The 26,687-nt window shown below is 36.3% G+C and overlaps 1 protein-coding gene across 4 annotated transcripts in view; it reads right to left on the minus strand.

Annotated features, from left to right (window-relative positions):
• LOC140796141 (uncharacterized) overlaps positions 1-22,223 on the minus strand; it is a 36,661-nt gene extending 14,438 nt beyond the window's left edge. For 3 of the 4 annotated variants that reach the window (XM_073149033.1, XM_073149032.1, XM_073149031.1), the window contains exons 1-3: positions 21,802-22,217; positions 21,495-21,637; positions 15,564-15,669 (exon numbers count right to left, since the gene is read on the minus strand). In XM_073149033.1, the coding sequence (XP_073005134.1) occupies positions 15,564-15,669; positions 21,495-21,542 (154 nt within the window). In that variant the 5' untranslated portion in view covers positions 21,543-21,637; positions 21,802-22,217. Of the gene's footprint in view, positions 1-15,563; positions 15,670-21,494; positions 21,638-21,801 lie in introns of all 4 variants that reach the window. The other variant, XM_073149029.1, reaches the window with a different exon arrangement.
• Between the last annotated feature and the right edge of the window lie 4,464 nt (positions 22,224-26,687).

Consider the following 26,687-nt stretch of genomic DNA (forward strand, 5'->3'; position numbering starts at 1 on the left):
AGCCATGAGGGTCTACCCGTGGGGATTGTAAGTTTTCACAATCAGAGTGCAATAGATTAATATGTGTGATTGGATCCGTAGTTTATTCCTCTCTATGTTGAGAGAGATTTTTCCACCTTGAAAAATCTTTGACCTTGGTTTTTTGTTTCCTTTCCATATCTAGGGAATAATTAGATTAATCTCCCCCACCCGTGGAAGTTCATATTAGGTTTAGTTTTGTGTTTGCTTCGTGTTGGGTTCAGTTTATGCATAGATTAAGTTAAGTTGATATTAGAGCAATGATGCCCTACACCATTTCAGTATCAGAGAATATGGCCCTACATCACATTAGGTATCATGCCTCTGGTTAGCCATCATGGTCCATCAAAATGACCAATCCAAAGCATAGGCCTCCCATATGAATAATGTGCATCAGCTTCATTCTTCTGATATAGAATTTTTGGGAGATTTAGAAAAAAATGATATCATTGATTAGCTTATTAGGGATATGGAAACTATTGCCTTTCCAGATAAAAGTGTAATGAAGTTAAGTGGAATTTCAGAGAGGTTAGATTAACTGGCGAAGCAGGACAAGTGGAAATTAGAAGTTTCAACAACTACATCCTCTACGAGATCCAAAATTGATAGACGTGGGTGTTCAACAAAGTCAAGGAGAAATACTTGTTGCCATATTAGAAATTGAAGATCTATGATTAGATAAATATTGCATGAATTGACAAAGTTACTCTCAAATTGATGAACAGCATAAACCTAAAGATGTTTTAGGCAAATCTAGTATAAATGCAATGTTTTGGAGAACAATCGATCCAAACAAATAACTAAAATAAAATATAGTAAATAATAACTGATAATAAGTTAATTGATTAAAAGAATCACTACTAGATGGAAGGCCAGAAAACCACTCAGATAAGGCAGTAGCTTCCTAAACTCTCAAATAGGTATGTGGATAGTAAAAAGGCCTAAAATATGGTGTAAGGAAAGACTTAGAATTTAGATTTACTAATAAATGAAATAGTAGTGCTTTTACTTTGAAATCAAGTCCTTCTCTTCACGTCCGGGCACCCAAAGATTCTCTTTCACTACTGGAATCTTCTAGACAACAGCAGTAACCGACGAAAAAGTAGAAATTGAAGAAGGAGAGAAGTTTAAAGAGGAAGTAGAATAGATTAGAGAAGAATCTTAACACAGAGTAGGAGAAAATGAGAGAGAGAGAGAAGAAGAAGAAGAAGAAGACCGCAGGAGAGAAAATAAGAGATTTCAAATAAATCTTATTTCATATAAATCTTATTCCAAATCGTTCCTTGTTTCTCATGCAATAACTTTTAAAAAAGGTTAACAACTTTGATTCTAGTTGATTCTAATAGGAACTTATTTCATAATAGAACTCTAATTGATCATCTTACCTACATTGACTAACCCAATTTAGGTAATAAATCAATGTGAACATCCCCCACATATAAGCTTACCATAACTATCAATTGAGATTCTAATAGGAATTCATTTCCTAATAGGATCCTAATTGATAAGGTCTTACCTAAATTGACTAACTCAATTTAGATAATAACTCAATGCGGACATTCCCCGCATCAACGATGGCCGTGCCACAGGCACGGCACGGCATGGCACGTGTCGCGGCACTTGCCGGCCGTGCCGTAAGAGAATGAGAGAAAGAGGTAAGGAATACTCACCTTTGTCATTGTAGTCGTCGTCGCCGCCGCTCGCCCGCTTTGTGCCCTAGCCCCTGAGAGAGAAGATGGATCGAGACAGAGGGAGAGTGTAACACCCCAAATTTAAAAAAAAAATTAAAAAAAAATTCCCTCCGACTGACGCACGCGCTGAGTACGTACATCAGCCCCTGCCACTCTGCCCCCCGTCCCCTCTTCTCTTTCTTCTTCCCCTTCCCTTGTCGTGCACGCCACCTTCCCCATCTCCCTTATCTCCTTCCCATCACCGCAGCCATCCCGATTCTTCCCCCCATTTCCTCCTCCACTGCATTACCTCTCTCCCTCTCTCGCGGGTTGCCGACGAAGTGCCGGAGCCGACGGAGCTCCAGAACCGACAAAGCCGAGCGCGCAGATCGTGGTAAGCCTCAACCCCGTTAAATTCGGTAGTTAGTTTCCTCTCGTGATCAACCTCGGCGGCCGACGGCCCCGCGTCCGGCCGCCAGTCCGAGGGCTCCGATGGACGGAAAGAAACCCCCCTCCCTAGGATGGCTTCCGACCCTTGGTGAAGGGAGGGAGGATGGACTCCCTATGGCCGCCGGCCATGGAGCGCGGTCGTCGCCGTCGGGTCCACACCCTCCCCTTTTCACTTACCCGTCGGTCTCGTGGCCATGCCATCAGCCTCGTGCTGCGCCGCCGGCCTCGTGGCTGCGCCGTCGGCCTCGTCGCTACGCCGCCGGCCCTATGGGCCTTCCCCTCCCCTCCGTCTCCTTCCCTTGGAAGGGAAGGGCGTGCAAGGGTGGGGGTGGTTTAACCCCCCCACCCACACCCCCTGCTGGGCTGCGGCTTAGACCGCAGCCCACGAGACTTGTGCGCAGCCCATGAGCCCTTCTAGTAGTGGGCTGCGGTTCTGACTGCAGCCCATGGACCCGCAAGGCCTGTGGGCTGCGGGTCAGACCGTAGCCCATGGAGCCCATGGGCTGCAGTTGGACTGCAGCCCACGAGCTATCTCCTCCTTATCTTTTGAGTTGGGCTTGGGCCCAACCCAATACCCCCAACCTAACCCATTACCTCTAGCCTAGCCCACTTGGGGCCATTTGGACCCTATAATCCCGTTTACCTATTTTCCACCTGGTTTAATTAGCCTAACCCCCCGTAATGACAATTTAGTACCATGTGAATTTTATGATAACATAGGACTCGCCCTAGGAGACCTTGACTAATGTATTTGCCAAACATAAATGCTCTAATAAGATAATTAATTATATTAGTTCGCTAATCTTACATATGGCGTTACTTGCGTGAATTAATAAGATTGACACCGCGTGAGGATTTTGGGATTCCGGAGGAGCCGGTTAGCTGACGAAATGTTAATGTAGCATAAACATTAGTGTGATGATGCTTACACGTATCCTATATGATATACCCTTCCATATATGTATATCTGTTGTGAATATAGAATGTAACGATCATGATGACTATGACATGCTTTATACACTCATAGACACTGCACCACTCCCACCTATCATTAGTAGTCGGATTCGACTAGACAAGTACCCTTGCTCACTCAGCCCAGGGTTAAGGGTAGAGTGTATTTTATATGACTATACTATTAACGGCATACACTAGAGGTCGGGAGCCTGTGTGGCATTCAGGTAGTTATACTGCATAGCCAGGACTAGATTATGATAATAGAAGAATATGATTGTGAGGCGGGGATATAACTCTAGCGGTACCCGACGACGCAGGGTTAGGGCGTCTGTTGATGAGCCAAGGGCTCCCGATTCTCCCGTTAAGGGCGGTGATGATTTAGAGAGAGTAAGATATGGGCTTACGACCAAGGTCCTTAGTCTGATGGCCACAAACAACCGGTCACTTGTAGTGTCACCATACAAGTGTAGGTGGCATCAAGGTTCCCAGTTTCGGCCGATCCCGATCCTAGCCGAAACCAGTCAGTTGATTGGTTTCGGCTGCCGAAACGGGTGGGAACGGGTCGAATCCGACCCGGGGGACATCAATAATTGATGTCCCCACCCCCCCCCCCCCACCTGCCTCTCTCCCTTTTCTCTCTCTCTTTCTCTCTTTTCCTCTCTTTCCTCTCTCTCTCTTTTCTTTCTTTCTCTCTCTCACGGATCTCTTACTCTCTTTCTCACCGGTGACTGAATAGTGAGTAGATCTCCATCTCTCCGGTGATCTCGACCTCCGGCGATGTTATTCGACGACCTCGATCTCCGACGACCTTCGGTAAGTTTTTTTTCAGTTTTTTTTTTTTTTTCCATTGTGCTGCACCTGCAGCAGGTGCTGCTGCAGCAGAGACTTCATATGATGGAATCACTTTTTGGAGCATCAGGTCCCAGACATCAATATTTATAAACTTATGGTGATTATGATGATGAAGACTATAGAAATTTACGAGTAAGTTAATACATTTTTTTAAGTTAATACATTTTTTTAAGACTATTGAGTAAGTTAATACAATTTTTTAAGTTTTTAGACTTCATATGTGAGTAATTTTTGTTTTCTTATTTTGTCATTTTTCTAAATTTTTCTGCATTTTTAAATAATATTTAGAATTTTATATAATTAAAAAATAGTCCAATCCGATACGAACGGCCGATACGGCCGATACGTATCGTTTTTCTGGACGGTCGATACCGATCCCGATCCCGATACTGGAAACCTTGGGTGGCATTACCGCTAGATGTGTATATATCCCCCCCTCGATGTATGAGATGATGGATGATTATGTGATGGATGATTGTTTTTTCTTAAGAGTATTTACCCTGTGTGGTGAATAGCTCGATGAGCGATGATAAGTATGATTAATGCTTTGGTAGGCATAAGATGACTAAACTGCTCTTTTATTGCTATACATGACATGTAAACACTATAATTGAGATGTGTACGAATAAGAGATTGCATCAAGTTTTATATCTATGTGGACTTATCTTGATACGTTAGGAACTAGCATGTTCCAGGATAGTGACTGATAATCTTTATCGATTGTATTAATTTAGTAACTCATGTTAAGCCATCTCAACAAGTATATTGTTATTGCTAGCAAATATAGGCATACCATGCATATACACATGTGATGTCATTATTTTAGATCGTATGGATCCTACTCGCTGGGCTGTAAGCTCACCACCTCTTGGTGGCATTATTTCAAAGCTAGGGGACGTAGGTGCGGGTAGCGAGGAGTAGCTGCCTTTCTTTTCTGTATGTCTTTTAGTTGTATTAAGCCCCTGCGAGGGCGTTATGATTGATGATGTATTTTGGACTTTAGTATTGAATTTTGGATGTATATTTGGAAGGTTTGTTGTGGCCTGTGGAACTTGTATCCGGACTCTTATGGTTGAGTTTAATTATGGTGAATTTGTACTGTTGTGTACCTTGTGAAATCCTTGTACTAACAGGTCATGTGATACACCGCGTGGAGGGGTTTACCCACGCAGTTTACACGTGTATTTGGAGGTTTTGGTGTTTCAGATCGATCCCACAACTTAAACTTTAAACCCTCTCCCGATCTCTCTCTCTCTCTCTCTCTCTCTCTCTCTCTCTCTCGATCCATCTTCTATCTCGGGGGCTAGGGCATGAAGCGGCGGTGAGCGGCGATCGGCGGGGGGCGGGCAGCGATCAGCGAGCAGCGGCGGCGAGGTCGATGGTGAGTAGCGATGCGTTAGGAGGGGTGCCGTGCGGCACCCTTGTGCCATGTGCCGGTACGCCGCCGACACGGCAAGTGCCAACCGGCACAGCCATCCTTACCCCGCATATAGGCTTACCATATCTATCAATTGACTAATTCAATTGATTATTTGAATTAAAAATCAACTCAACAAATTAAATATGAAAATAAGTTAAGCCTACTTAGATCAATTAGACCAAAATTGGACTCAAGCAACTTTATTTTGATCAAATTGAAGATGATGCCCACATCAATTCCCTGTGGGTGGGAAAAATCATGACTCTGACAAGATAGCCTCCATATACTTCTGGTATAGATCTTCTCGTAGTCTCCTTAACTCATCTTCCTCAATCCAGCTTAGTGTCGAAATGTAGCGATCTTGCCATCGAACCAGACATCGTCGGTGTGTACCCCGTCGTGACTTGATCTCACACACATCAAGTATGTCATCAATCCGCTAAGTGGATGTCGACTGCTCAAAAGGCAGTGAGCTAACATCTGTTGGTTGCATTGGGCCTCCATGATATGTGAACAAATCAGCAACATTAAAGATCGGTGAAGTAGACATCTTAGGTGGAAGTTCTAGCAAATAAGCATTACTTCCCAACTTGGCAAAATCTTTCTCCCTGCGGTGTTGGTTTGCTGCTTCCTTGTATTTATTTGTAGATACCTGCAGCTTTTCAAGAATCTCTTAGTGCACTTGGTGAATTATTTGAACAAAGGTTTTAGTATCAACACTATTTCTTCCATTATATGGTATAGGGGTTCTATCAAGGTAGTGAAAAATAGGATAGCATATATACTCTCAAAGGGTGATTTTTCAGTGGATCTATTGATAGAACTATTGTAAGCAAATTCAGCTTGAGAAAGAACTAGATCCCACTGAGAGGGTTTTTCTCCAGCTAAACACTTCATTAGATTACCCAATGATCGATTAACTACTTCAGTTTGACCATTTGTTTGAAAACGATATGCATTACTATATTGTAATTTAGTGCCCAGTTTAGACCATAAAGTACTCCAAAAATGACTAAAAAATTTTATATCCCTATTTGAAGTAAATGATTTTGAAAAACCATGTATATGAACTACTTCTTTGAAAACCAAATGTGCTATATAAGATGCATCATATGAATTTTGACATGCAATGAAATATGTCATTTTAGTGAATCTGTCAACAACTACAAGAACTGAATCAATTTTACTCATTAAAGCATATACTAAGGGTGATTCAGTCATGTCATGCTGGAATTTATTCTTTTCAAGAATTAACATAGTTTTATTGTCAAGGCTTACATGGCCTTTTGTCTCTTGTTTTCTAGGATATGATGCATTCCTTTGTGGATGTAAAGTTACTTGTACATTGTCCTTAATAAAAGTGTATTTTTCTCCCCATTATGCATTATCTTCTTATCATATTGCCAAGGTCGACCCAACAAGACATGACATACATCTATAGGTACTACGTCACACCAAACTTCATCCTTATATGATTTACTAATTGAAAATTTAATTAGGCATCTAGTTATAACAGGAACTTCACCCCTACCTTTAAACCAAGCAATCTTATAAGGTTTATGAAACTTATCAGTTTTCAGATTAAGCTTATCGACCATTTCCTGAGCAACAAAATTTTCTGTGCTTCCACTATCTATGCTGATTGAACATAATTTTCCATTCGATGTGCAAGTATACGAAAGAGACTTTGCTTGAGCCACGTATCCTCATGTGGAGCCCTTGGTGTTAGCATTACAAGATGCATGACAAGTAATTGGCCCACAGTATCACCAATTGCTTCATCTTTAGAGATGTCATCTTCTAATTCATTCTCACGTTCATTCTGATCTTCTTCATCAGTTAACTCATTCTGATCTTCATCATCAGTTAACTCATCTTCTTTCTTAGAGGACAATCAGAAGAACGATGACCAGGTTGCCTACATTTGAAACAAGTTAAGGGTATAGGTCCTAATATACCTTTACTCTTAGAAAATACATCAGAATTATACTGAGGAAGGACTATTTGTGTTGATTTTGGTGGTTCTTTCTCGCCAACTTGCATCCTAGTTGTGCTTTTATCTGAAACAATTCTATGAAACCCTTGTCTTCTAAGTTTAGCTTCAGCCTTTGTGGCTTTGCTATAGACTATGTCAAGGCGCAAGGCATCACACATGGTTAACTCATCTTGGATTTGAGGTTGCAACCCATTGGTGTAACAGACAACCTTTTGCTCTTCACTTTCTTGTAGTTCATTTCGTGCAAGTAAAGAATAAAATTCTTCAGTGTATTTTTGGACAGTTTTGGATCCTTGTCACAAATTTTGAAGTTTTTGGAAAAGTGTTTGTATATAATCAATAGGTAAAAAACTTCCCCCTAAACATTTCTTTCATACGGGTCCAAGAATTGATTTTATCTTTTCCTTTTCTAATTCGATCATTTTGGATTTGTTTCCACCAAATTAACGCATGACCTTTCAATTTGAGGCTAACAAATTTTACTTTTTTATCTTCTAGGAATTCTTTCCATTCAAAAAATTGGTCTATATGGTCGATCCAATCCAAAAATTCATCAGGTAAAAATCCCCCTTCAAATTCGCTAACATCAATCTTAATTTCCTGATCCCACCTATCAACAAACCTATGTCTCATGTGATGTGCATAATAATTTCTATTATCATCATGATATGTTTAGTTAAGATCTTTTCTTACTGCATTAGTTGTTTATTTTTATTAAAATAAAATTCCTGTAAGTCGCAAGTGGGGTCGCGTTTGAACGCCCTTGCGAACGCTTGCATCAGGTTCGCAAATACAAACAACGCATATTGTGTGTTCCAACGCGGTCGTGCGAGTTCGAACGCCCGCGTTCGAATGCCTACATCGCGTTCACACATACAGAGAACGTCTTTTGTGCGATCAAACGCGATCGGACGCGTTCGAACACGATCAGCGGGAATCTTCTAGAATTAGGGTTACATATTATTTTAGGACTTATTGGCTAGCCTCTATATATATGTGGATGGCAGCCAAATTCATTATGCTATTGGAATATTGAATTCTTGCCGCTCTATCATCTATCTACCCTAATCTCCCTCCTCCATCTTCACCATCCTTCCACCTCTACTGTTGGTAAGGTTTCTCCTAACTTCTAATCTCCCTCGACTGTCGAGCCACCCCTCTTCTTTGGAATCTCGACCACTTCATTCCCTTTGTCTATATTCCTAAATGGCATCCACAATCCACTTTCACTTCCATACTCATCCATAACCCTAACATCCACTTCAACCATCACCACCACCATCACCCACGTTATTCCGTATTTTCATCCTAGCTACAGTTCGAATCTGCGAATGGCATAAATACAAAAGTTGTAGATCAGAGAGTTACGAATCTACTACTGGAGAATATTTGACGAATATTTTTCCACGGTTGCGCGGACTGATTCTGTAATACATCCCGGATCTTGAAGGAATCGTTGCGTAGCCTATCTTTGGTTCGAGAACATATCAAAGTGGTATCAGAGCTTATCACATGACTCCCTATATCTTGGACAAAAGTGTTGCCTTGTCTAGATGCTCTAGGAATATTCTCTGGTTGTGGACTGACTTGGATGTTACCTAAGTTTGTAAAATTCGATCTATTCCTTGTTGTAGTTGTAGAATTTGATGTTGTAGTTGTGTGACATCTTCTCTAATATCAGTTGTGTTAAAATTTGCACTTGACATGATTTAAAAATAAGCTAGACAGATAAAGAACCTCTTTTTTTTATAGAAAAGATGCTGAACTATATCTATATGCAAGCAAACCTAAGGAAAAGAAAACTTGCTCTGATACCTATTGATGCAAATCTAGTATAAATGCAATGTTCTAGAGAACAATCAACCCAAACAACTAAAATAAAATATAGTAAGTAATAACTGATAATAAGTTAATTGATTAAAAGAATCACTACTAGATGGAAGGCCAGAAAACCACTCAGATAAGGCAGTAGCTTCCTAAACTCTCAAATAGGTATGTGGATAGTAAAAAGGCCTAAAATATGGTGTAAGGAAAGACTTAGAATTTAGATTTACTAATAAATGAAATAGTAGTGCTTTTACTTTGAAATCAAGTCCTTCTCTTCACGTCCGGCACCCAAAGATTCTCTTTCACTACTGGAATCTTCTAGACAACAGCGATAACAAACCGAAAAAAGTAGAAATTGAAGAAGGAGAGAAGTTTAAAGAGGAAGTAGAATAGATTAGAGAAGAATCTTAACACAGAGTAGGAGAAAATGAGAGAGAGAGAGAAGAAGAAGAAGAAGAAGACCGCAGGAGAGAAAATAAGAGATTTCAAATAAATCTTATTTCATATAAATCTTATAAGAAGAAGAAGAAGAAGAAGAAGAAGAAAAAGAAGAAGACTGCAAGAGAGAAAATAAGAGATTTCAAATAAATCTTATTCCAAATCGTTCCTTGTTTCTCATGCAATAACCCTTAAATAGATTAACAACTTTGATTCTAGCTGATTCTAATAGGAACTTATTTCCTAATAGGACTCTAATTTATCATTTTACCTAAATTGACTAACCCAATTTAGGTAATAAATAAATGTGGACATTCCCCCACATATAAGCTTACTATAATTATCAATTGAGATTCTAATAGGAATTCATTTCCTAATAGGATCCTAATTGATAAATGTGGAGATTCTAATAGGAATTCATTTACTAATAGGACATTCCCCACATATAAGCTTACCATATCTATCAATTAACTATTTTAATTGATTATTTGAATTAAAAATCAACTCAATAAATTAAATGTGAAAATAAGTTGAGCCTAATTAAATCAATTAGACCAAAATTGGACTCAAGCAACTTTATTTTGGTCAAATTGAAGATGATGCCCACATCAATTTTAGACTTCGAAGAAAAAGACTTCAAGGAAACTCCAAAACTTATCTTTATAAGGACAGTAAGAATTGTGAAGATCCTTCAGCGAAGAAGACTCTGAAAGGGTTATTCCATACTAAGATGCTAAAAAGAAATCAATGACCACATTAAGGACATGTCAAAGAGCCAAAAGAAGCATTCCTATCAAAATGGTGACCGCTGATCCAATGCTAGAAGGGCCCATCAAAGATCTTTCAGTGAATGCCAAGTTAATAATATGACGGATATCAAATTTTGAAAGGTTCATACACTAGATAGAGACATGGAGACTATACTCACAGAACCAAAAAGTATCAAGTCATATGAACTTACGCACTTCTTTTTATGTATATCGATATCTAATTCTATGTGTAATATCATCAATCTCCTATTCCTTCTAAACTAGAGATCAATACTCCATCTTAGGTTTTCTCGTTCATCAAGAATGATGCTTTCTTGATGTCTTCATTTATTAAAGTTACATTTCATATACTTAATGTTAGATCTACTTATTCTACACATTTCAGATTCTAATACTCTTTTCCGCACTTCTAGCTTAAGGTTGAACTCTACCATAGAATTATCTGTTTGAAAGATATCATCGATAAAAAAATCCACCAAAGTAGCTCATCTTATTTATTTAACTTGTCTCCCCCTTAATTACCTAATGTTAGCCATAACATAGTCATTCATATTCTCTAGATGCATCAAGTATCAAGGATACCAAATGGCAATTGTTTGACACCATCTCTTACATGGCACCAATAACTTCTCGAGCAGTTTGTCATGATACATGAAGAGCGAATGATGACTTAGTACTTAGTTACTTACTACTTTCTTAGGAAAATATAAACGAAGTAAGGTCCATTACATTTCAGACTTCAAAAATCATGGGAGACTGGAAGTAGCAAGATACAGTTTCACAGGGTGGCATCCATGAATAATAGAACAGAAATTTATTTCATTAAATATATGTGCCTATCACTCCAATGCCAAACTAATAGTCAAATCAAGTAGTGGTACAACTATGATTCTTTGAATCTTAATTTTTCAGTATAATAACTAACCCCAACACATCCTCATGCATAAAAGAAATATGTAAAGAACTCTTTATTCGCAATTGTTCAAGAAAAAGAAATGTCTAACTGACTGGAAAATGCATCTCATAATGCTGTCAAACAGGCATGAATTCATTATATGGTACACTGTTCAAAAGAGTATAATAGGCCTACTTGTCTTATAGTAAACTCTCCATTTATGAACTTACGCAAAGAATGTGTACATTTCATAGTCCAAAAGGTACATTCTTATTACTTGGTACATATGGTCAGATTGCCCAAATACTTTTAACTTGGCATGCATCAAACCAAGGTTCGTCAGATCGGCCGACCCAATCCGGATCGATGGCCGATCCCAATCAAATGACTGGGATCAGCCAGGATCGGCCAGTTTTAGTTATGGATCTGACCCGAATCTGACCCGGGGACATCATTTATTGATGTCCCCAAGCCAAGCCAGACCACTTTTTCAATTTTTTTACTTTACCCTTCTATTCTCCTTTCTTATTTTCTTCAAACCCTCTCAAAGTTCTAACGGAGAGATCTAGCTCCGACGAAAACTCCGGCAAACTCCGCGACATAGATCTAGCTCCAACGAACTCCGATGAACTCTGGTATATAATATAATTTTATTAAATTTTTTTCTCTCAGTTTTTTAATTTCTTTTACTCTCTTTTTTCTTCTATCTTTCTTCTTCTCCTTCACTACATCATAATTTTTCATTTTTTTTCTTTCCGTCTCTCTCTCTCTCTAGTCTCTTCTTCCTTTTCTTCTCTTTAGTCTTTACTGATTTCTTTTTCATATAATAACTCTCTAAAATCTAAATTGTTCTTTGCTGAATTTACAAAAATTATAACTAAATATTTGCTGAATTATTTAATTTGCCGAAATTATAATTAAATATTTGCTAAATTATTTAATTTGCTAAAATTTAAATTAAATATCTGCTGAATTATTTAATTTGCCGAAATTGAGATTAAATATTTGCTGAATTATTTAATTTTCTGAAATTGAGATAAAATAGTTGCTGAAATTGAAATTAAATATCTGCTCAATTTTTAATTTACTAAAATTGAGATTAAATATTTGCTGATTTATTTAATTTTTTAAAATTGAGATTAAATAATTGCTGAAATTAAAATTAAGTATCTGCTGAATTATTTAATTTGCTGAAATTAAGATTAAATATTTGTTGAAATTAAAATTAAATATCTACTGAATTTTTAATTTGCTGAAATTGAGATTAAATATTTGCTGAAATTGAAATTAAATATCTACTGAATTATTTAGTTTGCTAAAATTGAGATTAAATATTTGATAAATTATTTAATTTGCTGAAATTGAGAGTAAATATTTGCTGAATTATATTTTTAATTTGATCTCTATTTAGGTGTTTACATTAAAATTAAAATGACTCCAAAAGAAAAGTCTAAGATATAGACATTGGCTGGCACCATTACGTTGCTCTTAGTCAAGACAAAAAGTGTGTTAAATGCAATTGGTGTGAAAAAGAAATGAGTGACGGTATCAGCTGATTGAAAGAACATTTGGCTGGAAGACAAGGAAATGTGACAGCTTGCACTCGAGTTAGTTTGGAAGTCAAAAGAGAAATATTGGCTCATCTAATAGACAAAAAGAAGGATAAACAAGCTGGACAAATAAGAGAGTCAATGATTCGTCAAGAATTGATGCATGACCATGAAAATATTGATGATGATAGCAGTAAGCAAAGTGGGGAGGATGAAGAGATAAGAAAAATGAGGAAGGCAATGAAAGAAAGCAGAATTATACAAAGAAAGGAGGAGATGAGAAGAAACAATGGTGGACATGGTGGTAGCTTTCAAAGATCTAGGTCAATTCATATGCAGGGAGAAAGAAAATATGGGGGGGGCAGTAGTTCTGGTACTCTTGGTGTTATAGGTTTTATAGCAGAGTCTTAAAATATTAGATCAATGAATATATATCTAAAAGTACAAATTATATTTTTTAGATAATGGATAAGGTAGTAGAAAAAATTAGTGAAAAAAAGAGTAATCCAAGTGGTTACTGATAATGTAGCAAATTATAAAGCTGCTGGACAATTACTTATGACAAAAAGACTATTTATATTGAACGTCATGTGCTGCATATTGTCTTGATCTCATGCTGGAAGATATTGCCAAAAATTCTAAAATTAATATAGTAATACATGAAGGTTAAAAGTTGACAAACTTCATATATAATCATGTTTGGGTTCTTAATTTGCTTACGTAAATGACGAGAGATTATCAGACCTAGCCTCACCAGATTTACCACTCATTTTCTAGTATTGGAGAGCATAATATGATATAAAGATGAGATTATACAGATATTTACATCTGCAGAGTGGTCCACAAAAATTAAGAATACGAAACCTAAAGATCAAAGTCTAGGTGAAACTTTGAAGAATATGGCTCTTGGAAATACATTTTGGCATAATATTACAATTGCTACCACAATATTTGAGCCTCTTGTCAAGGTATTACGATTTGTAGATAGTGATGACAAGTCTTAAAAAAATTTCTTATACGAGACTATGGACTCAGCAAAAGAGTCAATAAAAAAAATGTAGACAAAAATTATAGGAAATGGTGGAAGTTGATCGATTCTAGGTAGAATAAACAACTACATAGAGATATACACGATGTTGGTAAGCATTAGTTTATTAATTTATTTATTTTTTAAATATTTTGAAATTTGAATGCTTACAAATTTTAAATTATAAATTTCTACAAGATATTTTCTGAATCCTAAATTTTAATTCTCTACAAATGTCAATAATAATACTGAAGTCTTGTTGGGAGTTAAAAAGTAATCAACAGACTAGAACCTGATATTTATAAACAAATCTTTTTTGATAGAGAAGTTATTATTCAATTAAATAATTTATTATTATTTGTTTCAAGTTTTAATATATTCAATTTCTTATAAAATGTATTCAATTATATATTTCAGATAGAGAAATATAAATTGAAAGCTGATCAATTTAGTACTACTAAAGTTGCTACAGCTATGTCTCATAACAGCCCAGCTAAATGGTGATCCATTAATGGATGGGACAAGGCACCAAATTTGACACCAATAGCAAAAAAGATCTTAAGTCAAACTCTATCTTCATTACAATGAAAGAAATTGGACTACATTTTTCTTGATTTACACCAAAACACATAATCGATTGATAATAGAGAGATTAGAGAAATTAGTGTTTTGCCATTATAATATGAGATTAAGAGAGAGAAATTAGTGTTTTGCCATTATAATATGAGATTAGAGAAATTAGTGTTTTACCAAAAATGATCAATTGATTAATTTAAATCATGTTATTGATGAAGAAGACCCCCTAACTCTATGGATCAGAGAAGTAGAAGATAGATTATTAGATGATAGACATAACTTTTGGTTAGATGAGGCATTAGGGGGAGACCACGACTAGAGCAGAAGCTGGTATAAGTCATTCAACAGCAAGATATAGTATAGCTACTATTGCCAATGATAATCCTGATGATCCTGATGATATACCTAATGGTTAGATCGTCCCTTCCATATTTACTGAGGGAAATCAAAAAGGCATAGGGATTGAATACAGAGAAAATGAAGATGTGCATACATATCAGCGACGTCATTATTAGGATGCTGCTTCCTATAACTATGGTTCATCAAGTATTCACTGTTTCAAACCATCACATAATCCATATGCTGATTAATATTCTCCTCAGTATTCTCAAACAGAAGATCCACATATTAATTATTATTCACCTTAGAGACAACAAAATCTATTTGATATGAATGATATGATGCAATCACTCTTTGGAGTACCAGACCCTAAACACCATTATTTACAAACTTATGATGATTATGATGAAGACGACCACAGGGATTTACGAGAGCCAGCTTGTTGTTTATCAAAGTTTTGACTTTTGAGTAAGTTAATACTTTTGTTTAATTTTTAGGGCTCATATGTGAATAATAGTTATTTTCTTATTTTTGTCATGTTTTCTAAATTTTTTAAAATTCTCCCGCATTTTTAAAAAATATTTAGAATTTTTTGTAATTAAAAAGAAAATCTAATACGATCTGATCCGGGCAACCGATACGGCCGATCCGGCAAATACGTATCGTTTTCCTAGGAGGCCGATCCCGATTTTTTGAACCTTGCATCAAACTAGTAGAATTTAAGGATTTCCATGTGTTTCAATAAATAACTAAAAAGCATAAAGATTTTATGTGCTATTACCAAGTTCCGTAAAGCTGGGCTCTATTTTTGCTTGGAAAGAGAGAGTGTCAACTACTTCTTTCTGGTTCATATATAGCTGAAGACAGCGCTCAATAAGATTTTGAACCTGAAATAAATATATAGGCATTAGAGAAATATTAAAAATAAGAATTTGGTTACTTTTTAATGAGGCGCTAAAACTACTATTATCATCTATTTTCTCCCAAAAGGAGCCAACCACAATCCTTGCTATCATAATCGATACATATGGACAATACCACACATCAAGGCTGAGACATGATTACTAGCCTCCTTCGAAATTGAAATTCTATCACACTAGGCATCACAAACTACTCATGCACAACCCACAATTCATGATGAGATTGTGGTGGGATCATATTGCACAACCCAGCATAGCATACAGTGAACAACAAAAACATCTAAAGGGGTCATATTGCACAAGGCTATCATCCATGCTAGATCTGGAAGGGAAGATATAGGCCTAACTCCAATCAATGGAAAAGGTTGCGTCCATTGCTCAAAACAATGATCACCAAATGGCATGGTACAGTCAGACAATTTATACCAAAAAAGGAAGTAACACCCTCTCTTTTATTAATAAATGAAGAGATGATAAAAGCTCTAATAAATAATCAATTGACTGGAAAAAATATATGTTTTCTGTCTTTACAGAAAGAAACTTCGGAGGACAAACAGGAATTAAAAAAAATTATTTATCTGTTTACCATACAAAAATAACTATGCTTGAACAAGAATATCTCTGAAGTTGGAAATAGATTCAGCAAATTCCCATCATGATTTGCTACACAAGATAATACTCGGAGCAGTTGTCACTTAGCAAATTTTATCCTTCACAACCACCTTACTCCTAGAACATTTATACCAGAAGTCCAAGTTTCCCAAGTTCTTTTCTTAATATATGTGAAATTTTCCATGCAGAACATTCACATCAAAATTGGGATCAACTTAATTACGATATGGAACACCCATGACCCCCAAAATTTTGACATCAACATAGTTCCAAAAGAAAATTCTTTAAGTTAAAAAAAAAAGAATATGATTACTGTGATAACCCATCCAAAATAAGATCATGAATAGAATCTCCTTTTTCTTCACTTTATCCTCTCCTACTATTCTCTTTCCTTTCACTGCAGAAGATCAAAAGAAGGTTCTTGTTGAGGATTAAAAACCCAATTTGACCATATGCCCTTGATTAACTTATTTGATGCAAATTCATCCAAATTAGTTGCAAATTTCTTAAACTAATTTATTTTGGACCCAAATTGAATCAAACAAAAACTGCACACAAAATTAAACCTAATAAACCAAATATTTTAACTTAATTTTTATCAAATTCAGCTTAATACTGACATCCTTCACAGACTTATATAACTCTCAAATAAGTCTAACGTCAACTTACTTTGTTTCTGCATCAATAGTATGCAAAATGCCCTTCACATATGAACTAGGTTGTACATCACAGAACAGAAACTGCAATATCATTGCATGTAGGGTTATCACAAGATAGCAAGAAGACTGCATTCTTACACTGTAAGTCCATAAAATATGATATTCTCTATGAACTAAATCTTAGTTCAAATATGTAAGTTTTTATTGATGACAAGAAATGCTAACAACAGACCAAATAAATAAATCTCTAGCTTTTCTTTTTCTTCACATTTATGGCCAATGTATAATGTCCTATTTCATCAGATAACATGAGTAAAGATCCAAAAAAGATAGCTTTCAAATCAAAAGTTGTTTTCTTATGTTTAAGTAGTGTACCTTCATCTCAAAATTCTGTTTTCCATAACAAAAGACCACAAAAGGTCCAAAGAAAAGAACATAAGAAATCCAGTAAAAAAAGTAAGATTAATTAGTCAAAGGAAAGACAAAAGTATAAGATTAGTTAGTCAAAGAAAAGGACAAAAGTCGTGACTATTGTCATGAATGAAATCTAAGAAAATGTTTTCAATGGATGATGAATGGAGAGGAGAAAAAAGAATGGGTTTAAGTAGGTTGCTCCTAAACCTATTTTACCTTAAACTGGTGTTTGGATACAAAACTAGTTTATTATTTACTAAACTAGTTTACGCAAAAACTTAAACTCAATTTAAATGCTGGCTTTATATTTATACCAGGGAATATACATTTAGTTCATAACATCGTGCAACTGAAAGATGAAAAAGAAGCGCGTATCAATTCAAGGATTTTTTCTTCTTGTGGTTTAGGTACTATAGTTTCCATCCGTCTACCATATCCTATGGAAAACTGCATGCCATATTCTAAAAACAAAATTATATATCTAAGTGAAGAAGAACCAAGTGATTGATGATTTAAATAATTCTCTTTTAAGGACTAGTTGGCCTATATGGTTTCAGGAACCCAAAGAAAAATGAGAAAACTTAGACCATTTAGTGATACAACCCGAGTTATCGTGGTCGAATTGGCTTGGTATGGTTTGCACACTTGTTACCCTTATTGGCTGAATTAGTGCAGAAATTAAAGTCCTCTTGTTTGTTAATTAGAAAATAGAGATTGAAGGAGAGTGAAGGAGAGATTAAAGGAGAGAAGAGGGTGATTATGAGCTAAATGAAACCTTGCCAAAGAAAGAGGTGGCGCCGTTTGGTGAAGGAGAAAGGAGGAGGTGAGGCCCGCGGCCAAGAGGAGAAGGGATAGGGCGCAACAAGGGCTAAGCCAAATAATTCTTAGTGAAAATTATGGTGGCGCTCCACATATATATAGAGGCTAATCCTAGACCGATTTAGATTCGGACTCAGTCAACTAAAGTGATTTAGCTTGTCCAAGTGTTACTTGGACTCATAATACATGTCCTAACTCGACTAAAATAATTAATTGACTTAACTAGACCTAACTAATGAAATAACAAATTGAGTCCAGAATTAGCAAGTACTTGAGTTTATGGCTCAAACTAAAATATCAGGTGCTGAAAAAATGTAAATGACTAAAGTAGATAACTAGGCTTGAGCCATCAAGCTCAACGTGCCGTCAATGGGTCCAATTCCCATCGAGTTCATATCATCCATTGTGCAAATAAGGACAAGAACACCTTAGAAATTAGAATAAAATATTTTAGTATTAGGCTTTCTAGATTGTTTAGCTTTTAATCTTTCAACATATTTATTTATCCATTTCTCAAAAGAAGCATCTTGGAAGCACTGATGGTTACATTCTCTAGGTATGTTTGTATCATATGGCCAATGGGTTATGTATTGGATACTTCCATAAGTATCAGTTTTTAAGTCATATTAAAGGACACTACTACCTTCAATTTTGGCATTAAAAGGTTTCATTTAGGAAAAGTATTAATGTAAGTCTATGAAGCATGGACACCTCCTTGGTGTCCGTGTCGGATGCGTGTCCGACACAAGTCTGAAGTATTTGTAATTAAAACTAAAATAATAATAAAAAAGGATACAATGTCCCGAACATGGGCGAGACATGGTTGAGTGAAAATCCTACTCTTAATGGGTCGAGTTGGACCACTTCTTTTTACCCTACATCTAAAACCCAAACCCAAAACTAATTCTCTCCAAACCCTCCCACCCCAAACGAAAACCCCTTTCAACCCTAAATCCCACTTAGCCAAAAATGATAGTGCAGTGACGATGAGCAGCTGAGCAAAGTGAGCAACTAACAGCTGCAACAAACGGCGCGATGACTGGCTGTGCTTCTTTGAGACCGAGAAGCAAGGTTATTTCCAAGGTTCGAAAAATTGGATTGGGATCGAGATCGGCCTTCCGAAAAAACGATACGCATCGGCCGTATCAGTCGCCTGGATCAAATCAAACTTTTTAATTACATTAAATTCTAAATATTATTTTAAAATGCAGGAAAACTTCTAAAAATTTATAAAAAAATTTATAAAAAATAAAAAAATAAAGAAAGAAAAACTATAGTGCAATGAAAATGCAATAAAAATTAAAAAGAAGAGATTAGAAAGAGAGTGAGTAAAAAATATCAAACAAAAAAAAGAAAAACCATAGTGCAGTGAAAAAGAAGAGAGAAGAAAAAGGGAGAGAGTGAAAAAAATAAAAAAAACTGAGAGAGAAATAAAGAAATAAATTAAGAAGTTATATACCAGAGCTCGCCAGAGTTTGTCAGAGCTCGCCGGAGTTTGTCAGAGTTCGCCGGAGCTGAATCTCTCCATAAGAGAAACAATGGTTATATGGTAAGGAGGGAAAAAAAAGAAAAGCTGAAAAAATAAAGACTGAAAGAAAGAAAGAGAGTAAGAGAGAGTGCAAAGAAAGAGAGAAAGAGAGAGTTTGATGATCGAGCCTAGATCGGGTTCGGGTTTGATCAATCCGGCGAACCATGGTTAAAGAAATAAATTAAAAAATTATATACCAGAGTTTGACAGAGTTCGCCGGAGCTAAATCTCTTTGTAAGAGAAACAATGGTTATATGGTAAGGGGGGGAAAAAAGAAAGAAAGAAAGAGTGAAAAAATGAAGACTGAAAGAAAGAAAGAGTAAGAGATAGAGTGCAAAGAAACAGAGAAAGAGAGAGAGTTTGGTGATCGAGCCTAGATCTAGATCGGGATCAAGACCAGGTTCGGGTTTGATCGGGTTCGGGTTTGTTATTTATATTAATTCTAATTAGTGTGAAACTGATAATGTGATAGGCAGAAAATTGGGAGTTAAATTGTTATATTATATTAAAGCCTCTCTCCTCTATAGTTTTATTGCTGTTGAAAAAAAATGGATATTAAAATTTGTCGTGTATACTTTATAGTTCTTTGTTCTTTAAATAATGCTTTTTAGTACTTATAGTTTAATCTATGTATATTTCTACACTATTAGATTGTAAACTTTTGCTTTAGATGTATCAATAATTGCATTTTATTTATTTATTTATTTCAGCGTATCGTATGTCGTGTCTATGTCCTATTTTTTTCAAAATTTGCTATGTCGCCATGTCCGTATCGTGTCATGTCCGTGTCCCGTGTTTCATGTTCGTGCTTCATTGATGTAAGTTTAATGTTGTTTTAGATGGCACAACTAATGAATTTAAAGGAGACGTAGATTAGAATTTCATGTCAGGGCATTTTGTATGATCCATAAAACTAGAAGGAATCACATTTACATCTTAGTAACTGGAAAAACAGAATAAATTACACAGTTTGTTATGAATAGTTAGTTTGCAACTGAATCCTGTATCTAATTCCGTGGGTTGATCCTTATTCCAACTCTTGTTCAAGTGCCACTTTCTATCATAGACTTCAAAATCTTATGCTCATTTATCAAAGTCAACCTCAAAGATGTTTCACCATCCTATAAGAGCAACGAGATTTGAAAGGATTAAAGCTTAAAAAGTAAGAAAAAAAACAATCACCAATCTCAACAGATAAGAAGCTCAATGGATTAGGACTACAAAAAGAAGCTTAATTTAATTTTGAGTTAAAATCATACAATGGTATGCATAAATTGACTCAAGAACTAAGTAGCAACTATACATTTTTTGTACAACTATACATCTTTTGTAATTTTCTTTATAACATGCAATCTTATGGTAAGATGCAACTCCCCATCCCACCCCACCTCCACTCCCAACAACAACAAAATAGTTGCCTCACAAGAAGAAAAGAAGAAAGAGGATGACAGTGTATGGTGGATATGAGGATGATTGTGAATTATCACAGAAAAAACATCTTATTTCATGAGCTCCTGGAATTCCTCAAGGTGGCGAATAATCCTTGGAAATGTATAGAAGATTTGCATCTACTGTCTACATAAGTTAGGTCACAGGTTCAATGAGTACATACTAAGATTAAGTTATCAAATGGAATATGAAAGACAGACATGACTGGAAGTTGCATCGTCCAAAAATAAAATAAAATAAATGGTAAAGAAAATAATGAAGAAGACTGGCCTAAAACCAAAATATCAGAAAAGGAACGAAAATTTTCTTACGAGCTGTATATCCTGACGAGACACTTTCCGAACTTCTCCACCTGACATCTTCCTCTCGTATATAGTGAAATCCAGCTACAATTCGTTAGAATCAGAGCCACTTATCACAAATATCTCGTTACTTGAAGGATCACGCTAGTCTCCTGCCAGATCAAACACAAATCCCTCATAAGTAGAGCGATCAGGCCCTATAATTCAAAATTAATCCTATCAAAGAATTACAAACAGAAAGAAATAGCACAGATAACAAAAACCTAATTTCTAGAAAAAGAATAAAAGGAGAGAGATAGACAAATTCCGTGCATACCGCATCATAGTTCGAGATGAAAAGGACCAGAACAGCACAGCTCGATCAGCCAAAAAGATCAAATCCGCGATCAGAGGATTCTAGATATTGGCAACGTTCCCTTGACGGCGCAGACTAAAATCCACCCAAAAGAGTAACAATTCGACAAATAAAGAGATGAGTTTACACGAAACGTATGGCAAAAGATAGGGATCACAAGTTACGGATCAAGGATCACACGAAACTTTCCCTTGGCAAGAGTGATCGAGCTGAATTGGTTGCATGCAAGGGCATCCAAGAGAGAAAGAGAGCGAAACCGAAGGGAAGAGAGAGAGTGGGAGAAGTTTCGCGAAAGGGGAGCAAGAGTGTAGCTAAAAGGAAGAGAATTAAAAATAATGGAGAAAAGAGAAGAGGACCAGATGCAGGCTATGAATTATTCCGCCTCGATGGCTACTATAAAGAAAGAGTTTTCTTTTTATCTTTTTATTTTTATTTTAATATTTTGTAAAACACAATAAAGAATAAGGTCGGTTAATATTCTTTTTGTTTTTTGATAATATTCATTTGCTGGGTTAGCGACAGAGTATGGTCTGCAATAAGAAAAGGTTGCGTTGTTCCAACTTCCAAGTCTCTAAAATAAACGTGACTTGGATTTCACGCAAGATCGGTCCGGGGGAACAGGCCTACATGACCAGCGTAATTAAGTGGACTATTCAAGTCGGGTACGAGGATAGACCGCGGCCCAGTAGTCTGACTCAGGTAAAATTTAAAAGCTGCTTTGCCAACTCGGTAAGTCTTCAACTCGGCTTGTCAAGATAAGTTAGCATAAAAATAAAAAATAATAATAAACTAGCAGTTTGAATTGGACTCAGGCTTGGGCCCGGCCTCAATTCAAGCCCGACCCAAATATCAATCCAGCCTGAATAGCTAACTTGGTCCCGAAATTTAATTTTGAGCCTTGAGCACAAGACGAGTTGCTCAGACTGGCTCTACAAAGCTTGACTTAATTTATATCGTAATAGTATTATGTACTATTAATAGTTTGGAACTACTAGATCTTGCATTGGAATTAAATTGAACTTAAAACCAATTGGCTTGTATTAATTCTTATATATTTAAGATGGATTTAATTGTGTTGATATAGGTAGCGAATAATGTAGCTGGTCTCTTTCTCTTGGAGCTGTCTCCGATTTTCCTCTCATTAGATCTCCCTCCCATGTTGGTTTACTCCTCCCTCCTCCTGCCATCAGATGGTTTTCGTTACGGTCATTAGAGGTGTAAATGAGCCAAGCATAATTGACCTGATCAAGCTTAAATTAAAATTAATTGTGAGCTTAGATTTGTGATCAAGCTTCAATTGACATTATTTCAGTTTGAGCAAATTTTAAGCCTATTTCGAATTCAAGCTGAGCTCGAGCTTAAATGAACTACTCAATTGAGCATTTTTAAGCATCAATTCAAGTCATTTTTGAGCCTGAGCAAGCTTCAATTATTTTGGGCTTGAACCAAGCTTGAAATAAAGTGTAATTTAATTATATAGAGAGAAAGAAGTTTAGCCATTAGATGAAAAAAAATCTAATTATTTATACGTGGCCATAATAAAACCAATTAAGCTAGTCCGGCTTTATGGCAAAGCCAACGATTTTATGGCAAAGCCAACGGTTTCAATATTCAAAGGAGAAGAGTTTTATGGCAAAGCCAACAGTTTCAATATTCATTCGATAATCAAAATGTAGTCCGCACCTAATTATTTATACGTGGCCACAATAAAACCAATTAAGCTAGTCTGACCGCTTAGACTTAACCCAAATTAAGGAATTGAAAGCAAATGTGCCTAACTTCACTTATACAGTCAAGTGCACACCACAAGTTGGTGGCTACCTAACCTGACTAAACTAGGTAGCTTAAAGAGCTCGACCCAACTAACTTGACTAAGAACTAAATTGTAAACTAAATAAATCTTGTTAAACTAGGTGTTTCGGCCCCTATCTTGTTAAACTAGGTGTTTTGGCCCGAGTTGTATCATTATTTTGACAACCCTTGTCGTCATCTACATTGTCCTCCTACTCCTTCCTCTTCCTCCTCCGGCCATCCGATGACCCTTTTGGTTGCTCTCTCTTTTGGTCACCCTTCCCCTCTCCCCCTCTTGCTATTCTCTTTCTCTGCTTTCTGTTCTCGCCTTACTCTCTCCATTTTGCATCGACCTATGGCTGCAGCAAATAAGGAGTTAATGCTGAGGTTTTCAGCTCTCTTGTCTGAAAATAGAATGTGAAAAATTATCCCTCTTATAGAGGACTTTTAATTCTAAATAAAAGCCTAACCTATGTTTAGTTTGAAAGCTCCTATTGGATAAACCTTTCAACCAAATAGGCCTAGAGAACGCTCTTACAAAATCTTGGTACATGGAAGGCTCCCTTGAGCTTACTAAGGTGGGGAAGAATACATTTCTCCTCTCCTTTGAACTTGAGCACGATAAGTGGAACGTATGGTTCGGTGCTCCATGGTCCTTCAACCGAGATTTGTTCATCTTATCACCATTTCAGCAAAATATCCTAGTAGAAGCATGAGACTTCTCCAAATCAAAATAATGAGTCAAGTTCTACGGTATCCCTCAATAGGTCATGTCCATGAAATATGCCTTAGCGCTGAGCTCATAGAATCGAGTGCAACTAACCCTTCGAAGTCGGCAAAGTTCATCTGGATGAGAGTCATTATCAATATCACTAAACCTTTGATTAGTTCTCTATCCATCTCTCTTCCTGCTAGGAGATTCCTTGAGGTGAAAGCCAAGTACAAATGGCTACCCCATCACTATTTCTTTTGTGGTACGATTGTCCATGAAAGCTTGGTGTGCATATAGTGTAGTGATATGTTTGGACTTGACCAAACTGCCTCATGATATATACGACATGATTAGATCCTAGTTATCTTTTACTTTATCTTACTTTTGCAATTGACAATTGTACTTGTACTTTGGTTCTTGTGTTTTAGTTATGCTCATTAGCTTGAGTCAAGTTGGATTAATCAGTTGGGTTAGCCAAAGCAGCTAGATTCTAGTAGCCACCAACAAAGCATCGTAGTGCACACTGAAATTATTTCTTGACATAACTATCTCACTCTCCTCAATCCTAATTCCCTCCTCCCACGATCAACCTAGCACCGTCGTCCCCTACCTCCTCCTATCCAACCATACCCCCTAGTCCCTTAGGGTTAGTCCTCATTCTCCTACTTCTTTTTGTCAATTACCATCCTACCATCACTATCACTGCCATCACCTTCCATGGGTAGTTCGCTCCACCACTGATCTACCCAACCTGAGATTTTACCTAGCTAAGCTAGAAACTAAGATGTGATCATATCAGTTTTTAGTATCAAAACCAAGCTGTCCTCGGCGTGCTTTCACCTTCATGATGACGATAAGAACTATGTCAATGAGGCGTGCAGCGGAGGAGACCAACCCAATGATGGTGGAGACTTTGGGTGCTGCAATTTTTAGGGCGAATCATCATGAGAACCCTAATACCAACCCCTCTTCAATCCACGCCTAGCTCAATAACCTTGTTGAGCAAATCGCCATGACCAACCAAATAATTAAGAATATGTTATGAGAGACAAAAGCATCAAAAGAGGCTGAAGAACGCATATCGAAGCTATATGCGTAGATCCTATACGAAGGCTCAACGCCATCCGTAACTACTCTGACCTCGGCATTTGCGCCACCACTAGCTCCATCGCAATAAAGGGAGCCCCTCATTACACCACCTCAACTAGTCCTGCATAGACCGGCTATGGTCGAGCCGCATTAGAGAGGTTACCCTAATGGGGAGCCTCTTGCGAGCTTTGACCTATGGCGTGACCTAGATGACACTCCGCCATTGGTGGAAGATGACCACCGCTGGAGAGACTTTTGACCAATCATGGTGGTTACAAGAAATTGTACCTTTGTGACGCAGTATTTATGATGGACTACAAATCCACTACAATACATATTATTTGAGATAAATTTTATTTGGCCACAAATATATATCTGTTTGTCATGGTTAGTAAATGGGACATGTTTTTTTTTTTTGCGTCACTTTTTGTTTGGTTGACATATAAAGGATCTTAATTATGACGATTATATAATATATGTGACAACTACTTTAATTTTCATGACGGGGTATAAAAGATGACATAAATAATTATTTTTAGTGATAATAGAAAATAAGTGTCACAATAAGTATTATTTTAGTGACTATTTTACGAGGTAATCACCAATAATTATAGAGTTGGCCATGCAAAAGTATAAGTTTTTTTGTAAACAGTAGATGCAAATATAAAACCAAATAAATAATTCAATTAAGAGACCCATATATAACTTACTTTGTGGAAGACTTAGTGAAGATTAATAAGGAATACAAAACTTGAATTTCAATACCTATTTAATTACCAACTCTTAAAATATCTCAAGCACAATTAATAGCATTACAAATAATATCTTCACGTACGGTCATCACTATTATATACATAAACAAGGAGAAATAACAATCGAGCACAAAACACTTTATAAGAAGAAATTAACATATAATAAGAGGAAAAATAGCCGGATTGATTCATAGAAACATATTATTAAAATATTAAATATAATTAAATAATTTCATTTTCCTTAAATCCACATAAAAGATAAAATTAACTTTGATAACTTTTTCTTTCCATTTTCATTGGATTAAAATTATTTCAAAAATTTATAAAAACACCATATACTTACTTTTATTATTACTATATTTTGTTTTTATACCTCATAAATATCATAAGTTAATTTTTTTTTCCTAACAAGTAATAAAATAAAAAATATTATATTACTTTATGGATAAAAATAAGGGAAAATTCCACTTACAATTCCTAAATTATGGGAAATGTCTATAATC

Source organism: Typha latifolia, chromosome 10 (genome assembly GCF_019914945.1).
Source record: "Typha latifolia isolate L0001 chromosome 10, TyphaL0001v2, whole genome shotgun sequence".
Taxonomy (NCBI): Eukaryota; Viridiplantae; Streptophyta; class Magnoliopsida; order Poales; family Typhaceae; genus Typha; species Typha latifolia.